Source organism: Kogia breviceps, chromosome 15 (genome assembly GCF_026419965.1).
Source record: "Kogia breviceps isolate mKogBre1 chromosome 15, mKogBre1 haplotype 1, whole genome shotgun sequence".
NCBI classification, from domain to species: domain Eukaryota; kingdom Metazoa; phylum Chordata; class Mammalia; order Artiodactyla; family Physeteridae; genus Kogia; species Kogia breviceps.
The window spans coordinates 88,114,254-88,136,858 of record NC_081324.1 but is presented as its reverse complement, the minus strand read 5'-3'; the positions used below and the strand labels follow the sequence as shown (position 1 = coordinate 88,136,858).

The 22,605-nt window shown below is 50.7% G+C and overlaps 1 protein-coding gene across 20 annotated transcripts in view; it reads left to right on the top strand.

Annotated features, from left to right (window-relative positions):
• RIMBP2 (RIMS binding protein 2) overlaps positions 1–22,605 on the top strand; it is a 301,313-nt gene that overhangs the window by 197,601 nt on the left and 81,107 nt on the right. For 15 of the 20 annotated variants that reach the window (XR_010837087.1, XR_010837086.1, XM_059040008.2 and 12 more), the window contains one exon: positions 723–845. The exons of the other annotated variants lie outside the window; for them this stretch is intronic. Coding sequence is in view for 11 of the 15 variants with exons in the window: in XM_067016057.1 (XP_066872158.1) it covers positions 723–845 (123 nt within the window). In the remaining 4 variants the exon portion in view is untranslated. The remainder of the gene's footprint in view (positions 1–722; positions 846–22,605) is intronic. 20 annotated transcript variants of the gene reach the window in all.

The window sequence follows — 22,605 nt, the reverse complement described above, 5'->3', positions numbered from 1 at the left end:
CGAAAATTTTAGACAACAGAAATTAGTCTGAGTTGACAATTTGGATAATATTTTGTCTGTTAGGACTTTCAGTTCAAAAGGACAGAAGACAATTCAAATTGGTACAAGCAAACCAAGGGAATCTATTGGCCTAAGTAACGGGAAAGGAAAACATTAGCTTCGGGCACAGCTTGAACTAGGTGCTCAAATGATGTCATCAGGACACTGCTTCTCCCTCTTTTGCCTCTCTTGGCTCTATTCTCAGATGAGTTCTTCCCTCATGATGGCACATGGCACTGTAGCTCCAGCCTTTGTCCTCAACTTTCCAAGTCCCGAGGGCAAAAGAGAAAGTCTCTTCCCAGATTCCTACACGAGGCCAAATATCTCATGCTCCGCAGTTGCGACTGGGTCCTGTGCCCTGCCCCAACCAATCACCATAGCCAGGGCATGGGATTACACTGATTGGCCAGACCTGGGTCACGTTCCCAGTCCTGAGCCAATCACTGTGGCCGTGGCGAGGATGGGCGGGATGAAGAGGGAGGCTGTGTGCTGATTGGCCAGCCTTTGGTCACACGTATTCACCCCAGCAGGAGTGGACCCACCAAGAAGTCCATGACTGAGGGTGACGGAGGGGAAGAGTCTCCAAAAAGGGGAGGTGACAGATGACAGCTGGGGACAAATGCCCACCGCAGCTCCTATGCATGTTGTAAACAGCCCCTTCTCTCCATCCTTGCTACTTGTAGGTGAAAGCAGAGTATGCTCGGCTTAAACACACGCTCACCATAGTGACCAGAGAACGCGATTTGGCCGTGAAGGAGAAACACCAGCTCCAAGCCAAGCTGGAGAACCTAGAACAGGTCCTAAAGGTAGGATGGGCTTCCGCGTCACCTGAGGGTGAGCCTGGGGAAGGAGGGGCTGCGGAATTCCAAAGCAGAATGTGGTTGAAACTCCTTTTGAGTTTCAAAATCATCAAAATTCAGGGCTCTTGGCGCTGCTTTTACCCTTTCTGTGGTATACAAAGCAATAAATAACAAAATTTGAATGTTTCTGGAAGCGATCCTAGAAAACCTATCATGCATTTCCATTTCTTAGCATGTTAAACACTGCTGAGCAGGAGATGGTAGGCAGCGCTCCGGAATGGAGATCGGGCTTATGTTGAAGGCCTTTGGTTCTTCAAACTTCATGAATTTTAAGCTGTTCTTCAGACGGTTAACGGCCTTTGTCATAAAGAGAATATCTAAGTCAGAAAATTGCTTTATCAGGGTGCAGGTAATTGGATAGCTTCATGCATTCTTGATGAGCTGGGATCTCCTTCAATATTTAATGGGTGGGTTGATTTGCTATTGATGTTACTGAGTTAAGGTGAATGAATTCTTTGGCTTTCTTTGTTTTTTTTTGAGTGTTAAAATTTTATTGGATTCTCATAGTGGGAAAAAAAATTTGAACATAAAAGAATAAAATAATCATCACCTGCAGTCCTACAATCTAGTACCTAGATTAAGCCTTTGTATTTCACGCGCATGGAACAGAGCTATGTCGCACCCACCCTCCCTCCCGCATCAGAAAGTGATTTTAACTCCATCTATAGCTTATTTGGCAGAAACTTCTGGAACTCTGAGGGGACGCAGATCAGTGGTTGGCGGGGACTAGTTGGTGAGGTGGGAAGTGGATACGGGGTTTCTTCTGGGGGTGATGAAAATGTTCCGGAATTAGTGTCATGATTACACAACCTTGTGAATGTACCAACACCTCTGAAATGTACACTTTAAAAGGGTGAAGGTCATGGTATGTGAATTACATCTCAATTTAAGAGGGAAGATGCCCTATTCTCTCACTGCTGGCCCTGAAGGGGAACCACACCCCTCGTGCGGCTCTCAGCAGGTGGCAGATCTGTACCCAGTGCTGGTGGCATGTATGGTGCCCCCGTGTGTCCGCCTGACACTCTCTGGAGGAAAGGCCAAGGCTAAGCCTGACCATTGCCTTTTACCGTTTGCTCTGAGTTTAGAACATAGCCGTAAAGGAATGAGATACCACCATGTCAGTATTCATTTCAGCAGCTGCCTCGACCCCTGACTGCAGCTTCTCTGAGGCACAAGCTGTGCTTCATTCAACCCTACCTGTAAAGCTTGGGTTTGGTGAAAGTCAGGGTTTGGTGAATTCAGTGGCGGATGGGCTGGGAATCCCGGTGCACCCCGGGGGCTTTGCTGAGGGTCTCTTGGAGTAAAGTCAGCATGAAGGACAGTGTACGTGACTCTGCCCCCAGGAGATATTGGACAATCTGGAGACATTTTTGATGGCTGGGACCGGGGGAGCGGGCTATTAGCATCACGTGGGCAGAGGCCCGGGATGTTGTTGATTCTCCTACAATGCACAGGACCGCCTCCCTCCATGGCAAAGAAATAAGTGGCCCCAAATGTCATTGGCCCCGAGGCTGAGAAGCTCTGTGAATTAGTTTGTTATTGTTGCTGTAACAAATTCTCCCAACGTCAAATAAAACAAATGTATTCTCTTACAGTTCAGGAGGTCAGATCCAAAATGAGTCACGCGGGGCTAAAATCAAGGTGTCAGCAGAGCTGCCTGCCTTTCGGAAGGGTTTGGGGAGACCCTTCCCTGCCTTCCCCACCTTCTGGCGGCTGCTCCCAGCCCCTCCCTGTTATTAGAAGATGCTAATTGCAGAGCCAGCAGTTAGCATCTTCTCTCCTCTCTGACCTCCTGCCTCCCTCTTATAAGGACCCTGTGATTACACTGTGTCCACCTGGATGATTTCCACATCTCAACGTCCTTAACTTAATCACATCCGCAGGCTCCCTTTGTCGTGTAAGGTGACAGAGTCACAGGCCCCAGGGACTGGGAGGTGGACGTCTTCGGGGAACACTATTCAGCCTGCCCCACCCTGGAGTATTTGCAGGAGGCGGCCAATGGCACTGATGCCACCTGGGGGCGGAGGAGGCCCCGTTTATGACTTCAGGGCGTGAAATCCCCGTCCTTGTGTCCTGCCTGCCTGCCTGCCTGCCGGGCTTAGGCCAGTCTTTCCTGCTACTTGGAGTGGGTGAAGGGCCGTGCATTCTCACTGGCCCCGTGGGGCCCGCCGTCCTTCCTTCTGACCCGGCGTTTGAGCCTCATCACCAGGGCCTTGCACACGTGGAGACACCCTGAGTTCACGTCCAGCTTCTGTCCATGGCGCCCTGCAAGCAGCGCTCTCCTCAGCTGCCCACCCTGTCCGGGGGGTACCCCCCAGGGGTGTCACCTGCCCTGCCGGGGGGCAGACTGGCGAGGAGGCCTGTGCAGGAGCTGGCGGGCGCGCTCGGGGACTCTGAGATGGGGAATTCCAGGTCTGCGGGGCTGGGCCGGGGTCCAGAGGGGAGAGTGTGGGCTCTGGATGGGCTTGTCCCTTTGGCCCCCTTTCTAAGGGTGGCAGTGGGTAGCTGACGGGCAGGCTGTGAGCAGCCATCGGGAGACCCGGTCGTCTTTGTCACCAGGAAAGCAGCAAGAGCGGGAGAGGTTGGCGGCTGTGAGGGGCCCGAAGGGACAAGTGACAGCGTCCGAGGGCCGGGCTTCTGGCCCTCACCTCCTCTTGGTCACCGCCTCCCACTGTGCTGTTTTAGCCTGTTCTTCACGGCGTGGCCCAAGCAGTACCGTCCAAATCGAAGTCAGGTCCCAGCACCATCCGCAAACCATCCACAGGACCCGCCAGCCCAGCTCACTTACCCAAAGCCTGGCGCCCTCCCTGCTCGCCGCCCTCGCCTCTCGGGACCCCTGTCCTCCCCTGCTGCCCCGACCCCGTCCTCCCCCATTGCCCCGCCCCTTTCCTGGCTCTGTTCCTGGAGCAAAGCCAGGCCCTGAGCACCTTCTCCGGAAAGTTCTTCTCAGTACCATTTCAATGAGTGACTGGGTGATGGGGCCCCCGCAGGAGGGCTGCAACGCTGGATGCCACCCGACCGGGCTGGCCTGGGGCAGGGGCCCTGTTGGGAGCAAACAGAGCTCTTTCTCAGAAGACTTCGGCTCTATGCAAAAAGGGAGAGAAAGGAGACCCGGAGATGAGGAGAGGCATGTCCTTTGCAAGGGGTTGATTCCATGGCAGTTGAAGGAAAGCGCATGTCTTGAAAATGTGCAAAACCCTATGTGATCTGCCCTTTCCCACACCCAACACTGAGAGCCTTTGGGGCTGAGAGCAAAAGGAGGGAAAAGATCGGGGAGGTGAAGATTCCACTACAGTTGCTGAAGTCCCTGGGCTCCTGGACAGAACCTGCCAAACTTTGCTGCTTTCAAAGAACCCCCCTCAAGCGGGGTAACTGTGTGTTTTATAAGCATTGCCTCAGTTTGGACCCATTGAAAGCACACTGATTTCCATGTTCTTCTTCTGATATCTTGGTCATAATAATAAAAGGGCTATTCAAAATCAACCTTCTTTCTGTTTTGCAATTTGGTGGTTGTATTTTATTTTTTAATTTAATTTTAAATTTATTTTATTGGGCTTCCCTGGTGGCGCAGCGGTTGAGAGTCCGCCTGCCGATGCGGGGGACGCGGGTTCGTGCCCCGGTCCGGGAGGATCCCACGTGCCGCGGAGCGGCTGGGCCCGTGAGCCGTGGCCGCTGAGCCTGCGCATCCGGAGCCTGTGCTCCGCAACGGAGAGGCCACAACAGTGAGAGGCCCGCGTACCGCCAAAAAAAAAAAAAAGAAAGAAAAAAAGCCAGATTTCCCACACCTAGGAAGAACCCAAGAAGAGTTCTTCGTGGTGGGAATTGAAGAATAGGAAAAATACTGTTCCTGGACCCATTCCTGTTCTACGGAATCAAAAATACCAGGAGATGGAAAACACCAGAGTTTGAACAAGGATGGGATAAGAAGGCTCCCCTTCTCCTGTCCACCTTACCTGGTTGGGAATCACCCCACACCCAGCGACCTTACCAAGAGGAAGGGATGTACCCGTGCATCTCAACAGGGGTCTGCATAGCCAGGACAAACAGTGGTGTCCCTGGCCCACAAGTGTTTATTGCATGACCATTCGTTCATTCATACACGTTGATGGAGCACCGCCTGTGTACCGCGCCCGGTTCCCGGCAGCCGGAATGTTGTAGTTAGCAAAAGAGAGTCAATGAGAAGAATCGGTGCAGAAAAAGACATGCATTTGTAACATGATGTCAGGCAGCGATAGTGCTTTGAAGGACAATAAATTAGGGCGAGGCAGTAGGAAGTGAGGTAGTGACCCTTTTAAAAAGTAGCTGCAAACAACAGGGTCCTTCCTACTCTACAGCACAGGAAACCATATTTAATATCTTATGATAAACCATAACGGGAAAGAATGTGCAGAAGAAGGTCTCTGTATGTATAACCGAATCACGGTGCTGTACAGCAGCAATGAACACAACCTTATAAATCAAGTACACTTTAATAAAATAAAGAATGGTTGGGAGGGGGCTTCTCTCAGACACGTCAACTGAGCAGAGTGGCTGCTTCTCAGTGAAGGGGGTGAAGGGGGCTGGTCCGCGTTCAGGGGAGGGGCCGCCAGGCAGGTGGAAAGTGCACGGAGCTGACATGGGCAGGTTTCTGACGTGTCCACAAGGATCAGCCAGGGGGCTGGCGAACAGGCCACGAGGGGCGGGGCGTGGAAATGAAGCTGAGATTGGGGTGAGGTCTGACGGTATCTCATGAGCCCAAGTAGAATTCCAAGGGTTTTGGAACTTGCTCTCGGTGTCCTCAGACACCTTTGTCACAAAACTGCTGCATAAGGAACCAGCCCAAAGCCCAAGAACGATTCGTACTGTTCCCGAGCCTGTGGCTTGGCTGCACGGTGCCGTCGTCTTGGCTGGACTTGGCTGGACACGCGGGTGGCCGGCTATTGGTTGACGCCGGACGGTTTGGGTCAGGGTGACGGGCTTTGTTCCCTGCTGTTCCCGCCCCCCGCAGGCTAACTGAGGCTTCTAATAGCGGCCCAACAGGCCATGACAGAGAGTGATGTGCGGGAGGACCCGCGCGGACCAGGCCGGAAGGGTGCAAGTCCCTCCCTCCCTCCCTCCCATCGGCCAAAGCAAGCCTCAGGCCGGCCTGGTTTCAAGAGATGCGGGAACAGATGTGACGTCCCCTTAGCAAGCCAGTGGATACGCGCGGGGAGGGGATCGGTGCTCCCGGGGTGGGGGGCTGGAGAGCTGATGCACTGCACCTGCTGTTCACTTGTCGAGGGTCACTGCGGTGGCCGCACCGAGAGAAGAAGGTGAGGAACGGGGGGGGGAAGCAGGGAGGTGGATTAGGAGGGATTCTCTAGACACGGGATGTGGGTGCTTCCCCCAAGGTAGGAGCAGAGGGCAGAGAGAAGCGGTCAAGTTTGCGTATATTTTCAAGGTGAGATCAACAGGATTTGCTGACGGATTGGCCGTGGGGTAGGATAGGGAAGGGCCAAGGATGATGCCAGGGCTTCGGAAGTGCATTTGGGTGAGGGATGGAGCCATTGGCTGTGACGCGGATCATGAGGGGTTTGGAACCACGTCGCGCTGGAGGCGGAGCGCACCGTGAACGTGGGATCCTTGGTGCAGGAGGCCCTCCGTGCTGCTCCTCAGGAAGCGGCTTCACTCGGTTACCAGATGACGCGAAAGGCAGGAACAATTCATGGGGCTTAAAGTGTGAAGCTCGGAAGGCGGCCACGGCGACCTGTCCTTTGAGCATCCGGTGGTCACGTCGTCAACTAAATTGTGTCACCTGGTGCCTGACCCCATCTTCTTCTCCCCAGTTCTCAGAGTGATGGGGGCAGAGAGGACGTGCCATTCGGTAAATGAAGAGCGCGCCTTTTATGGTGATGTGGTGTCACACAGCTCTGGAGTTGGGCCAGCGTGCGTTACGCGTCTGTCTGAGCTGATAATTACTCCACTGATCACGTCCATGTTCTGGCCTTTTTGTTTCCAAATATCACTGATGGGCCGCGTGTCTTCATACTGGTAATTCAGTTTAGCAAAAGACAGCGTGTGCCTTAAGGTCTGTAATGGGTTATGTGAAGCAGGAGTGCACCAGCACATGGATATGTTAATTTTTTTTTCAGTGTCCATTTTTGCTCTATCAGGGGGGCCGCCAAGTAACTTTGCACTTGAACGGCCAGAAAAGTAGGACCAGATATGGTGATATTCAGAGGAAATGGGTCCCAGATGCCTCAGACACTGGTTTCCTGCAGACCTTCCAGTGTAATAGCCCTGATGAAAACCCACGTCTTTATAGACAGACGTACTCAGGACTTCCCTGGTGGTCCAGTGGTTAAGACTCTGTGCTCCCAGTGCAGGGGGCCCGGGTTTGATCCCTGGTCAGGGAACTGGATCCCACATGCGTGCTGAAACTAAGAGTTTACATGCCACAACTAAGGAGCCCCCATGCCACAACTAAGACCCAGCGCAACCACATAAATATTAAAAAAAAAAAAAAAAAAGACACATTCAGGCAACGGGTATTTATTAAGCACCTAATATGTGTCAGACACTTCCTAGGCTAAGCAGATGGGTGTACGTATCGGGGGGTGACAAACACGAGGGGATAGAGGGGGATGGAGTTGAAAGTGCTGCTTTATATTCAGTGGTTGGGAAGGTCTCACTGATTATGTGACATGTGGACGGAGACCTGGGTGAAGGGAAGAAGACGGTTGTGAGAAGTCTGGAGAAAGAATGTTCCTGCAGAGGGAACAGCAGATGCAAAGGGCTGAGACAGGGGGCTGGTGCCTGCCATGTCTGAGGAACAGAGCAGAGGCCAGAGTTGCAGAAATCGAATGAAAAGGGGGATAGAAAGTTAAAAGAGGAGGCCAGGGAGACAAATAACATAAGGTATGGAAGGCCAAGCCTCCTCCTCACTCTCAGACACACTACCTCCTTTCCGGTCTTTTCCTGGGATGTTCCAGCCGCCACAGGGCCTTTGCACTTGCTGTGTCTGCTGTCTGGATTGCTTTTGTCCTGGTTACCCTCCAGGAGAAGCACAGTATGGGCAAGTTCCATATCTTTTTTGCTTATCATTGTATCCTCAGTGCCCAGCCTGGCGTAGAGAAACCGTACAATAAATGTTTGTGGGCTGAACGAATGAGAGAGAGAGGGAGGGAGGATAGTCTCAAATCTGCCTTGCTTACAACAGCCAAGAGGTGAGCCCTCCGCTTTGCAAAGCCTTCAGGCATATATGCCCTTCCTAAGATGGACTATCCCCTGGTGTCGAGCCATAGCCACCTTGATAAAACAGAAATTGCGTCATGTGCCCGCTGCTTACCGCCCCACCAATTGCTTCTTACTGCACAGAGATGAACATCTAGACTCTTTCCCACAGGACCCTGTGCTCTCTGGCCCCCACGTAATCCTTTAACCCTCATCCTACCATGACCCCTTACAGCCTGGAGCCGGCTACAGTGGCCATCCCTGTCTTTCTGGAACTTACTGCACTCATGTCCACCCCAGGGCCTTTGCACTTACTGCTTCTTCCACCTGGAAGGCTGTTTCCCTCAGCACTTTGTGTTTCTGACTCTGGGTCAATTAATTAGGTCTTGGTTTCATGTCAGTTCCTTGGCAATGACTTTCTTGGCCATCTTATCTGTGATAGGAAGTTGCTATCGCATCCTCCAATTCATTTTCTTCCAAGAAAACTTACCTTGCTTGTTTTAATTATTTGTATATTTGTTTTCTCCTACCAAACTGTAGCCTCTTTGAGAGGGACTTTGTTTCAGTGCGTAGGACAAAATCTGACATCTAGAAGGCACTTGGTGTAAATATTGATTGATTGATTAAATTAGTAAATGAATGAATGAGTGAATGAGTGAACATGTGAGCGAGAGACCGCATGATACTGACATGGCCTGTTACTGCAGACACCTTCTGCCCTCGTGGAGAATCATGGAGCAGGTGAAGGCTTGTGGTCGAGGAAGCTTGTCTAGAAGGATCACTTCTTTGGGGCTTACAAGAGCTTCTGTAAAAACGCAGCCACAAATCAAGTGCAGCCTCTTTCTGGCAGAGACTGAGATTCTCCAAGAGGACAAACCACAGAGAGTTGGTGATCTCCAGCCTCTGCTTGACCCAGGCTGGGTGACTGTCTGGCAAGGGTGTCCCGCCACGGAGCTTCCCACCTTCAAGCCCAGCAACCCCTGGGTTAGGTCTTGGCACCAGTGTCTAACCTTGTGATAAACGGAGTAAACCAAGCGATTTTCCCCTCCAGCTTCTCGGACTCAAGGATTCTGCAAAACAAAACAAAACAAAAGAAAACAAGCCTAGTGTTTTTCCTGTAAATTTCCTGTTGCCAGATATTTAGGATATTCTGGATCCTTAGCGTCTTACCAACTCCAGTGAAGTGGAAAAGGAACTTGTGAAGCTCCAGCTTTTGTGTATGACCGGAGCACATCCTGCCTCTCTCTTCCCTGTGTCTTCTTGCTCAGGACCCGAAAGAAGGCTGTATTTATTTGTCAGATGCAACAGAGACGTGTGTCTCTATTTTAGGACAGCATTAGCATCCTGGCAGGGAACAATGCCACACTCCAAGCGTTTAACTTGAGAGAGCTCAACACAGAGACCATTTCGAGAGGCGTGGGCCGGGGGAACCGACGGGTGGGAAGGCAGAGAGAGACCAGCAGAGCGGGCAGCTGTCCCCCGCTTCCCCGGGCCTGAGGGCAGTTCCTGGAGCCCAGCGGGAGCCGCAGTCATGGAGAAGCTACTGGACAGCTCGGCGTGGGGATGAAGAGCGTCCCCCAAATTCACATCCACCCAGAAGCTGTGAGTGTCGCCTTTTTTGGAAAAACGTTCCTGGAGAGAGAGAGAGTGTGTTATTCCCTCCCCTCCCCCCTGATCCACTGGGAGGTCCCAGATCATGGAAGTATTTGGACATCTCCGTAAGACCGTGGAGTGAGGTATTTCAGCACTGACTTGCACTGAATTTTAAAAGACCACGTGTTAATCAGGACCATCCTTTTCCTTGACTTCAAGGATCCCTGGGCACTTTGTCGACTGGCCGTGCTGGTAGCAGGTTGACACGGGAACCTTTGCACCCCCCTTTCTAGAATTTGCACGTGGTGCAAATTCTAGAACTCTGACCCAGGTCTATAAAAATATTTTTGATTAATTAAACTTAACCCATTATAGTTTACGATTCAAAGACAAGGGGAAAAGTATTCTGGACCAGATTTTATTCTCATAATCAACAGATTAGTCAATTTCAGTGAAGACAATCTGACGTTTATTTTGTGTTAATGAACAACTGATGATCTGGGTTGAGTAAGTAACTCTGGAGGTGACAATCTTCCCTTATCTCCAGCTCCTTCCCGTTTCCCCTCCCATTACTTTGCATCTGTGCAGAGATTCATCCTTATACCTACGGATACAAACCCGCCTGCGGTCATTGTCAGGTTTAATTAAGGTTTTGGAGTTCATTTTCTGTGTGCTGATACTCAAATGCCAATAAAACCCTCCAGGCTTCTCTGAACATGAGAATAATGTTTAGGGCTCCATCTCCAGCAAAACCCTTGATCCGAATAGATGATAGCTTTATCTAGATGTTCAGAGACTGGCAAGGAACAGGAAATGTATTGCTTTTGGATCTTCATTCTCCGCTCCTGGCTCCACGGGGAGAGATTTAGGTAAGAGGCACTGCCGGTTCATCGGCTGGTGCTATGGGACACACACGTGTCTTCTTTGCCTCCAGCAAAAGGATGGGACCGGATCTCATTCTGAGGCTCGGATCCCCCCTCTGACCCCACCGTGGAGTTGACGATTTTCTCTGTGCGGCAGGCGGCGCAGTGCTTTGTCCTCTGCTGGGGTCCCCACCCAGCCCTTCAAAATGCTGAGCTGCTAAGCATATCAAGTGTTCAACGTCACTGATCATCAGGAAAGTGCAGATTAAAACAACAGCGAGATGCTGATCTCTTCACCAGATGAAGAAACTCTTAGGAGTGACAGTGCCCAGGGCCGGTGAGGAGTGGGGAGTAGGCATGCTTACCTGATGCTGGCCGAAGGTGAACTGCTACAGTCTCTCTGGGTTCTGGAACTGTCCATGTTTAGCTTCTGCACACTCTTCTCCCACAGTCTCCCCTCTGGGAGTGTACAGAAGACATAAAGCTCCCACTGTGTGCCCCAGATCTTTATTGTAGCATTAGCCATACAACCGTGATGTTCACCAGAAGCAGATCATTCACGCAGTAATTTAAAAACGAGTCGCGTCCGTATCTACTGACCAAGACATGTAGTCAAGTGAGGGCTTCGACGCGTCCACGTGGACCCACAGCAGTTGGACCCCGGCCGTCCAGAACCGTCCAGAACTGAGCTCGCCGCAGGGCGATCACCTCATTTGTTCCCAGGTCTGCCTCTCTCCCTCACCTCTCATCACCCCCAGCCCCTCGCAACCCTGCAGCCAGTGGACACACGCCAAGCTGGCTCTCGCCTCCAGAGCTTTCCGTCATCATGTAGGTCTCGGCTAGAATGTCACCTCCCTGACTGGCTTGAGTAGAATCGGTGCAACTGCCTCTCTCCCCTGCACATCACCCCGCTTTCTCGTCCTCCTCTATCAGTCTCTGAAATTCGTATTATTTGCCAGATTCCTTGTTTATTTTCTGCATACCCTTCCCCAGCAGAATGTAAACTTCGTAAGAACAGAGATGACCTTTGACATACTCGTGATTCTATTCCAGACATCAAGTGTCTGGCACAGAGTAAGTGTTCAGTTAGGGTTAGAGTTAGATTGTCATTTTTACTAATGTAATAATTATTAAAAGAATAATTTCACAATTATTAAATAATTAAAAATTTAATAATTATTAATTATTTTTGCATAAACAAAAGCATGTGTCCAGGAGGTAAACTCCATTTCAGCACAAACCCACAGGCCCTGAAATAAGAAGCCCAAACGGATTCTGTTTCCCTGTTTCACCATCTACCCAGCTGCTCCATCTGGAGGTGTGCAATTCCCTGTCCCTCATCCTGGCCGTGCAATTCATGAAAAGTCCCATAGATTTAAAGCAAGCCATCCGAAAACCTCCTGAGCCAACCTAACTGTCCTCAATTTCTACTCCTGCTGCCTGAGACCACACAGCTCCTCTCTTGCTCAGGTTATATTAAAAGTTTCCTAACTTCCTGCCTCTTCCTTTCCTCTTCTCTGGCTCCCCTCTGATCTTTTCTCCATACCACAGTCTTTGCAAACACAAATCCCCTCATGTTATACCCTGATCCACATCCTTGCATCCTTGCATGGCTGCCCATTGCTCTGAGAATGACATTCCTTCAAGGCCCTGATGGTCTGGTCGCTGTCGGCCCCCTTGGCTTCCCCTCCAGCATTCTGCATCTCTCCCCCCATGCCAGTCACACCAGCCTTCCTTCACCCTTGACCTCACTTTGATCCCTTCTGCCACAGGGCCTTTGCACATACTGCTCCCTCTGCATAGAACGCTTTGCTCTTCCCTCTTCTAACCAACTCCTATGCATCCTGAAAAGTCCACTCGTCTGTCACCTCCCCAGGGAAGCTGACGTCCCCAGGGCTCATCTTTTTGTGATGGAAGACTCTCCGCATTCAACACTTCTCTTTCATGACACTTGTCACAAGTTTGCACTTATATATCCTTATCTGATTAACACTTATCCTTACCACTGGAAGGTGAATTCCACACAAGCCAGGACCACTTCTGTTTTTGTCTTTACGGTGTTGCTAGCACTTGTCACATACTTGCTGCTCAGTAAGTCCTGGGTGGATGAGAGAAACAGAGACGGCAAGTAGCTGAGGGGATATAATAGGCTCTTTTTCTCCTCTTAGGTCCTTTAAAATATGTTCAAAGAAAAATGATAACACTGAGGGTTTTCAGTGTATGTGGATGTAATAATTCATGGGAAGACCGTGACATGGAGAGAAAGTAAAGATGCTGAGACGGTGGTAGTGTTTCTACATTCCACTTGGAGTGGCAAAATTTAATTCTGAATAGATTATTTTAATTTAAACACGTATATTGAGACCCCTGGAACAACCGCTAAAAGGTATATAAAAATATATAGTCAAACACCCCATAAATACATGCAATGGGATACTACTAAAAAACATTCACATCATTGCAAAGAAGGCAGGAAAGGTGAAACAGAACGATGAAAGGAGAGGGAACAGACAGAAAACAAATAAAATGGCAAAAACAAAATCAACACTTACCCATAATTGCATTAAAGGTAATTACTGTGCAGGTCACTTTGAAGCTCATATTTCATCTGGTCCTTGCAATGACCTTGGGAAGGTTGGATTCTTCTCCTTCACTCGATAAGTGAAGAAACTGAGGCTCAAAGAGGTACACACCTCACCTCAGAGCGCACAGCTTATAAGTGGTAGAAATGACATTTGAATGCAGGTCTGGCTGACCGTGTGCCCTGCGCCTGGCTGGCCTGAATCCCCAGGCCTGGCAGGCAGGGACCACTGGGACGTGATGGAAACTGTGCTTCAGAAAGGTGGTCTTAATAGCTCTGAGTGCCGCTGTCCCCGTGTTTTCAGAATCCATCAGGGTCAGGTGAGCAAGAGAGAGGCTGGTCTGGAGGCCGAAGGACAAATCGGGAATCCGGAGAAGCTCCAATGTTTTATAGAGGGGCTCCTGACTTCCTAATTTTTTTCCAGTTTGAGAAACTCAGATACTTTGGCTAAAATATATTTCAGCTTCCGTGGCTCTTTTTCATGCTGATATCCTCATTATGAATGAATCTGACTTCCACAGACGGGACAGGAAGTCATAAGGCATAGAAAACAAACAGCTTTAAATGCCTTCTTTCTTGTTTTTGAAGACATGAACTCAGTAAGTGCTGTGTTCTTTTCACCGGGTGTCTCGTGAAAGGAAATTGTGGGCACAGAATCGCTTCATTATTTCCACCAGGAGGACCAGATCCCGTGAATGTGACATTAAGAGCATTGCCGTTCACTCCCGTTAAGGGAAATGACTTTTTCCTGAATTTCGTTGCCCAGGCAGGGCAGGAGCCCAAGCAGAAGACGAGTCCCCCTTTGCTCTCACGGAGATGAGGTGACTCCATTTGCTCCGCACTCGCGCCCGCCACGTCACATCTGAGCCTTCCCGGAGACGCAGCATCTTGACATTTGTAGGCTACTTAAGCACTTGTGTTAATGCCGGCATCCGGCTATAAATATCGCCGCTTTAAAAATACATCCTGCCACAGGCGAAGCATATCAAACAGGCACTTCTCGCTGGGGCGCGCGATCTTCAGGACTTTAAAGATGTGAAACGTTCCCATGGAACGTGGCCTGTGCCCTTGGAATTGGGAAGAGATTTGTAAAAGGAAGCAGAAGCCAAACCTTAGGAATTTGGTGGGAGTTCGTCTTGGAGTGAAAGCCGGGGATTTCCAGACTCTCTGCCAGGACCCACGGGCCCCTTGTTCTCCCAGGGGCAGAGCCTCGATCATGAGGACTTGTGGAATTTGTAGCAGTGATGATGATGTAAATTTCCTCCCTGGAGAGAAGTGCGGAGCGCTCTGTGCACTGGTCACGTGGCCAAGGGCAGCGCGGCCTGAGAACTCCAGAGGGAGAGGGCGTTAACTCCAGGGCACTGCAGGAAATGCTCTTGCATTGACTTCCTTGCAAAGTCTGCTGGATGTCAGCACATCGCACAGGTAAGGGTGGGGCCCTGCAGGAGATCATCCCGTAGAGCAGACAGATGAGTGGAGAGAATGTGAGCACAGATCTGTGTGCAAATATGGCCTCATCACTTACTAGCTGGGCAACCTTGGGCAAGTTACTTAACCTCTCTGGGCCTCGGTTTCCTTCTCTGTAAACGGGAATAAAATATTTCCTGCTTCAGGTGTTGTTGTGAAGACTCAATATGTTATACGTGTTAAATACTTAGCACGACAATACTCGAGATCTTAGCAAACTTGGATGACGCTGAGATGACGAGGAGGTTGGCGATGCCTGGGGCTAGGTACCCCGGGGGCAGGACCCTCTGGGAAAACCATGCCGGCGATCTGCTTAGAGAAACAAGAAGGACGTAGATGTCCGCCAGTTGTACCATCTGCAGTAAACACCAAGGAGGGTCTAACTGCGAGGGCCACACACACGGGATCGGGAGCTCCCGGGAAGGCTCATGGCTGCCCACTTCTCGCCCTCCTTCCACCCAGACCCTTTCCCAGGGTGGCAAAGTTCCGGTGTGGGTTTAAATGTGGTCTCTGTTTCACTCCTCTGGACTGGCCATCCAGCCCAGAGTTTCACTGAAACCCCCGTGGTTGGTTCCGATGCTGGACTCATGGGTTTCAACCTATACACACCACAGGTTACCCTGGGGATAAGAGTAATCTCCTTGAAAAACGAAACTTGCTGCCAGTGACTTCGATCTTAGGACTTTGGTTCCTGGCCCCGGGAGGGAGATGGCGCCAGGCACCTGCCCCTGCCCCACCTCCTTGCAGCCCACTCCACCCCCATGCCCTTGCACCCCAGTTTATCCTCTTTATGCTGCTGAGAAGTTGTCATTTTACTTCTGGTAAGCTCCTTTGGGTCTCTGGCTGTTTCTTCCCCAAAACAGGGAATTGAAAGGACTCCAAAACTGTCATGATCCACCAGCTGTCTCTTTATTTTGAGAAACAAGACTAAAAAGTTATGAAGGTTCAGTGCATAATATGAGACGTTACAGAATTAAGTTTTGTGTCAGTCATAAATGCTGTTGAAAAATATTTTAGTGAGGACCATTGGGGATAAAGTTCACGCAAACCTATGTCAAGTGGTTTTAAGAGACAGAAATAATTGGTTTATAGAGTGGGAAATATGAGAGAGTAGGCTTCAGGCAAGGTTGAATCAAGGTGCTCAGGTGATGTCACCAAGAATAGTCTCTCTTCATCTTTTATCTCTGCTTTTTTCTGTCAGTCCAGTTCACAGGCAGGCTCTCACCAAGTCATGGCAAAGATGGTACCCAACATCTCCTGGCTTGCATCCTACCAATTGAGCCACCGCGGAAGAGGATGTTTCTTTCTTTCCTAGTATTTCCAGTAAATGTCTCATGGTACCCAAATTTGTCCCTTTGGTCGAGCTTTGGGCTCGTGTACCTAGAAGAGTGTAGATCACGTGCAAACCCTGGAGCCAAGGGTTGGGGTTACTCCCTGCAAAACGTGAGGCTGAGAGTAGGGAAAGGCTGATGTCCTTGGGATAATTCAGGATACAGCTATCATTTGAACAGGAAATACATGCTGGGCAGAGAAGATTAACAACTGTCCATTGCAGAACAGGAAGTCAATAGGATGAGAGTAATTGGGAGAAATTAGAGAAAGCGAAGTTTGAGTTAGGCTTAGGGCACACATGGGGATTCGTGAATATTTAGGAGGAAATCAGACCATTAATGGAAGAGGGAACCTGCTAATTGAAGTCAGGGAGGCAGAAACGACTTGGAAACGTTCCTGGGACATGCAAGCTAGCCCAACACTGGGGTACTTGGTGGCCTGCCGAGGGGCTGATTGGCAAGCCTGGAGAGTGAGGGACATGGGGACAGCTACAGCTGTCAAAGTCATCCAGCCAACCCTCCATCCTTCCACGGACCCGTCCATCCGTCCATCCATCCACTGGACATCTTCACAGTAACTGTGAAGGGAGGGTGAAAAATGAGATAGAAGGATGTGTTTGTTACCATTTTTCATCATTTCTAAAGTTGCCAGTATTCAGCTGATGGGTGTATGTCAGAAATAAAATGGAAAGGTGTTTGTGTCTTGTCCCATTTCTAGTAAGTTCTCAGCCCCCTGGACTTTCAGCCTTTGGTGTTTTGGCAAAAGAAGACTTCCTAGACAGAAGGCTGGGGCCTGGACCCGGGGAGTGTCATCCTTGAACTTTTCCCACCACTGTGCATAAGCCACAGGCTTCAGGGCTCACTGAGATTGCATGTCTGTGCCCTAGCTTCCAGGGGAGGAGATAATACAGACTCATTAAAGCAGCTCTCAGTCCAAGATCAACTACACTGAGAATGAAAGGAACAACTGTTCCTAGTTGGGAAGAAGCATCAAAACCATCTTTTTTTTTTTTTTTTTTTTTTGGTAGAAAAAGTTTCAAGCAAAGTAACGAAGTGATACTAAAACAAACCAGTGAAATTGTGGGTTAGGTGAATGAAGCCATTCTCAGGCTGTAAATGTTCCTGGACTGATTAATCTTTATTTTGCAGGGTGTCAGCAGAGTTCAGATTTCAATGGGTTTTCATTTTTTTCTTCCAGTTGTCACAGTAAATCTATAAAGCAGATTTGAATCTAATTGTAAAAACTCAAGTGAAAGAAATATAACATTTTCCCCCAAAGTTACTTAATTCCCTTAAGACGCTCATTTTGAAAGACTGCTAGAGATGTAATGTCAGTTTGGAGCTGGCTTCATCCTTTTCCTTCAGTCTCTCAGCCAGATTTCAGTTGAAAGGCAGACAGCAATCTAGGTGTCTTCAGGTGGAGGGACTTTAATGCAGGGGATTAGTTACACAGGCAGTAGAAGAGCTGAGAAGTCAAATGTGCACTTGGAGATACCACCTCTAAGGCGGCAGGGATGGGGGCGGGGTGACGGTCTTCCCAAGGGCCAGAGGCCGAGGCCATGCGTGAGGGCTGCCCAGCAGGAGCTAGAGCCCCAGGGGAGGAAGAGCCACCTCTGGAGACAATACAGGAAGCAGAGAGAGGGAGAAATACCCGGCTTCTCTCTTCTTCCCACCTCTGGTGCCTCCAATTGGCCAAGAAGCAGGGGCAAGGCCGTCTGGGAAATGTAGTTCTCTGTGAGCAAAGCAGGGACCGGGGAGGAGTGGATCTGAGAGCATTAGGACAGTTTACCGGCGCACACCAGGGTTATACCTAAGTTGGGGTTGGGGCCACATGATACCAAAAGGTGGAGGATTTCATCTCGCGCCCACCCACGCGTGCATATGCTGAGATTTCCACCCTTCTGTCCAATTCTTATGATTTACATCTAGGCTTTAGAAATCCACAAGCCACAGTCTAACAGGTTTTTTCCCATCATTTTGGAGACAAGGCTTAAAGTTACGTGATATCATTGTAAAATACAAGACCAAAGGATTACATCAGTTTCAGGTGTAACATTATGATTTGATATTTGTCTGTGTTGCAAAACAATCACCACCATAAGTCTAGTTAACATCCATCACTGTACCTAGTTACAGAATTTTTTTTTCTTGTGATGAGAACTATTTTTTTTTTTTTTTTTTTTTGCGGTACGCGGGCCTCTCACCGCTGTGGCCTCTCCCGTTGCGGAGCACAGGCTCCGGACGCGCAGGCGCAGCGGCCACGGCTCACGGGCCCAGCCGCTCCGCGGCACGTGGGATCCTCCCGGACCGGGGCACGAACCCGCGTCCCCTGCGTCGGCAGGCGGACTCCCAACCGCTGCGCCAGCAGGGAAGCCCTGTGATGAGAACTTTTAAGATCTACTCTCTTAGCAACTTGCAAAGTATAATGAACAGAAGGACTAAAGATGATTTGTTTAGTTGTATGAGTTCCTGTTGACTCTTGGTCGTGCCAGTGTAGTGCAGAAACCCCTGCCAGGTGGTTCAAAGCTTCGTTTTCTGGACTCACCTGTTAGCCATAAGTTCTTTAGGGTCTCACCTCTCTGGAACGTTCCAGAAAGCAGAGCCAAAGCCCTTCTCTCCAGAATTCACCGGTGTCTATGCATGTGTGAGCCTATCTGTCAACCTCTGATGAAGCAATATTTTTCCGCAGATGAGGAGGGAAGTTCTAGTCTCAGGCAGTTCTCACGAGTAGTTCATCGGCGTAGCGTTTGTGCACCAAAGCCCGGGAGAGTCCTTTCTTCTGCCCTTTACCCTGTGCACCCTCCCTGAGGCAATGAGTGCAGAGTGGCCCTGCCATCTGGATGGGACATGCGGGAGGAGTGGAGGAGGAATAGAAGGAGAGACAGAAAGAAACACTGATTCAAATCTCAAAAAGATTAACCTTGTAACACTGTGGTTTTCTGTGTGTGTTTCAGCACAGACATATCTGCTGGCTCTATTTGGAAAATCAGTGCTGTACTGGATGAATCAATAGCATATCCTTATGCCAGGACATACGAGTATGTTGAGTACGTGCGTGTGTTTTTGAGTCTTGTCTGTTTCTCTGCTTTGGCTGGTTCCCGGATCTTACTCATGTTCAGCTCTCAGGTCCAACCCCATCCGTTGCCTGAGTTAATCTTTTCTCCCCACCATCCGCTTAACTCCACAGATTTCAGCCTTGAAAACCAATGTCTTTCTTCTTTTTAGTTTATACTTTTTCTCACCGTCCATGTAACCCTACTTCTCCTCAGTCTTCAAAGCCCACCTCCCAGAGGACGTTGGACACATGGACGGCACTCAGCCTACCAGCATGGTCTCCCTCCGGGAGGGTTAGTTGGTGTGTCTGGTTCACAGTGTGGTTAAAACGTGGTGAGAATTGTGTCTCCTCTAGTCTCTCCAAAGGCAGAGATCTAGTTTCCTGACAGCCACAGGGTGGATCTTCCATCCATAAGCATTGGTTGAATTCCATTTGGCAAGTGTGAACTAGGCTTCCACTGCCTGTGGAGTGTGGGCGCGGAAGAGACATTTAGAGTCCAGCTGAGAAGTGAGAGTTACACAAAATAAATCAGAGCAGTACAAAGCCTGTTATAGTCTATATGCAGAATAATAATAATAAATAATGCATATGTTATATGCAGAATAATAATAAAGCATATAGGGCTTCCCTGGTGGCGCAGTGGTTGAGAATCCGCCTGCCGACGCAGGGGACGCGGGTTCGTGCCCCGGTCTGGGAAGATCCCACGTGCCGCGGAGCGGCTGGGCCCGTGAGCCATGGCCACGGAGCCTGCGCGTCCGGAGCCTGTGCTCCGCAACGGGAGAGGCCACAACAGTGAGGCCCGCGTACCACAAAAAAAAAAAAAAAAAAAAAATAATAATAATAATAATAAAGCATATAAAAAGGTGACAATACCTCTGTTATATGCAGACTAACGATAGATACCATCAGTGATGGAGACACTGGAGGTGAGGGTGGGTCGGAGCCACATGGGGAAGATGTTCTGGATAAGGGGCTTCACTGTCCTGTCATTTGTGCCATCCCACTGTGTGCCAGAGACTGTGTTCGACCCTGGGGTGTGTCAGCAGATGGAGATGAGTTCTCTAATCTCGTGGCTCTCACAGATTTTAGCAGGGGGGAGGGAAGGCATAGAATAAATAAACATATAAATAAACAAGACACTCTCTGGAGGGGATACATGCTGTGAAGGGCCAGCCACGTGAAGATGCGGGGACCAGCATTTTAGGCAGTGGAATGGCATATGCTAAGACGTGCGGGTGGCGGTGATCTTGACATAACAGTGGAGCTGATCAGAGGCCAGCGTGGCTAAGGCGTCGTGGAGGCGGGGAAGTACGAGGTGAGGCGGAGAAGCAGGCCCCATCACGGAGGAACCCGTCAGCTGCAGCAAAGGTGCTGAATTTTGTTCTAAGTGCATTGGCGGCCATTGAGTGCTGTGAGCAGAGGACAGTGTGTTAGGCAGGCTTCTCCAGAGAGACAGAACCAGTCGGACGTGCAGAGAGAGAGATGTAGATGCAAGAGGAGGTGTGTTCCAGGCATCGGCTCGTGCAACCATGGAGGCCGAGAAATCCCACCATCTGTAAGCCGGAGAACCGGGAAAGCTGGTGGTGTAATTCAGTCCAAGTTCAAAGGCCTGAGAGTTCGGGGGCTGATGGTGTAAGTCCCAATCTGACCCCCAGAGCACAAGACTCAGGAGGCTGACGTCCTCGGGCCGGAAAAATAACTGTTCCCGCTCCAGAAGGGGGCGTGAATTCCTCCTTTCCTCTGCCTTCCGTTCCCTTCGGGTCCTGCAGATGGGATGGTGTCCCCTCACACTGGGAGGGCCGGCTGCTGTGCTCAGTTCCCCAATTCCAATGCTAGTCTGTTCCAGAAACAGCCTCCCAGACACACCCAGAGGTCACGCTTGCCTAGCTCTCCGGGCATCCCTTGGCCCAGGTGAGCTGACACAGAATTAGCCAGCACGGGCGGCCGTGTTGGGGAGAGGGCAGCCCGGCCCCTCTCGGGGACCCGTCGGGGGGCAGGACCCACGGCAGGAAGACCGACTCCGAGTCCGGTTACGGTGCAGCCGAGGGGTGAGAGCGGCCGGTCGGGCAGTGGCGGCAGCGGACGCGGAGAGAGGAGCCGATCCAGGAGAGGTGCCGGTGCAAATGCGAGACCTTCTAGAGACCTGGGTGCTGCGCAGGGGAGGGAAGGGGAGCAAGAATGACCTCCGGCTTTTTCTGGCTGTCGGAACTGAGTGGCTGGCGGGGCCCTTGCTGGGGTGGGGCAGCCTGGGGACAGAAGTGGCTGGGGAAAGAAAGTCAAAGTCCAGTTTGGACAGGCTGAGTCTGAGCTCCCTCCTGTGCGTCCGCATGGCGGTGAGGAGGAGACAGTTGGATATGAGCGTGGAGATGAACATTTCATTTGGCAGCGTGAGCTTGCAGACGGCAGTTAAAACTGTGATGTGGGATAAGATCCCGTAAGGAAGGAATGTCAACAGAGCAGCGGCCACTCCAGTGTGCAGAGATCGGACAGGAGTGGAGAGGAAGAGGGGGACAGCAGGCCGGCGCGGAGATCCCTGGGCCAGGAGCGCGGGGTGTTTGGTGACCCTCCGCCCTGTTACGTGTTCCGTATGCTGCTGCGACACGGGGTCCCTGGGCAGAGACGTGTCCGCTGGCTTTTTGGACGGCAGGGAGCCCCTTGGTCATCTTGGCGGGAGGCTGCCGGCTGAGTGGTAGGAGGGGAGCCAAGGTGCAGAAGCTTTGAAGGGTGAGTGGGGCGTGAGGTCGTGGAGACGGCGAGTCGAGCCGCGCTGTAAGCGGCGTGCTGAGAACACGGGCAGCTGCCAGAGGGGAACATGGCTTTGAAGGGACAGGTAGCTTGTGGGGAGAGGCAAAAGGAGCTAAAATAGTTCCCAGCTAATCTTGTCCCCCAAGCTACCACGCTCGTCATAATTAACCTCAAACACCACGTCCCTCTGAGACGGGCTGAGAGCTGGACCCTTTGCTGCGGGGCTTGCACCTGGACAAATGTCTCCTCAAGCAATAAAACAGAAAGAAACCGTAAGGGACTAAAAATAACTGTGTGCGTCTGCAATTGGGGCAAATTATGGATAAAAAGATACAAAAAGACCAAAAAAAAAAAAAAACTAACTAAAACCCAACTGCCACTTCTGAAGAGCCTGGAGGAAAAACAGGGGGTCGGGGGCAAAGGCAGGGCACTGCGCACGCCCCCTGCACGCAACACCACCCAAGGGGCGGGGCCGACCACCCGAGCCACGCCTCCAGCCCCACCCCTGGACCCACCCCTCCCCTCACCCCAGATAAGGGGCCAGCAAGGGAACCTGTTGTTTGGTTTTCGCTCCCCGCCGCTGCAGCAGAGGCCCCGCTAGAGCCTTGCTGGAATTTCTTGTCTGGCCTCCTGTCCATTTCTGTTGATTAAGGGGGGCCGAGAACCCTGATCAGTAACACCCCCGAGGGGCGTCTATTTTTACACCTTTTCCTTTCCGGAAAACGACTTTATATTGACTTGGTCCGTCAGCCTGCGGACACAGCTGTTTCCATTCCAGTTGTTTCCATCCGTCTGGTCTACACACCCCCGCCCCCCTTTCGCCTCTAAGCAAGGAGCCCACTAAGTGTCTGTGGCCCCTCTGTCCTTCAGTGACCCGGGT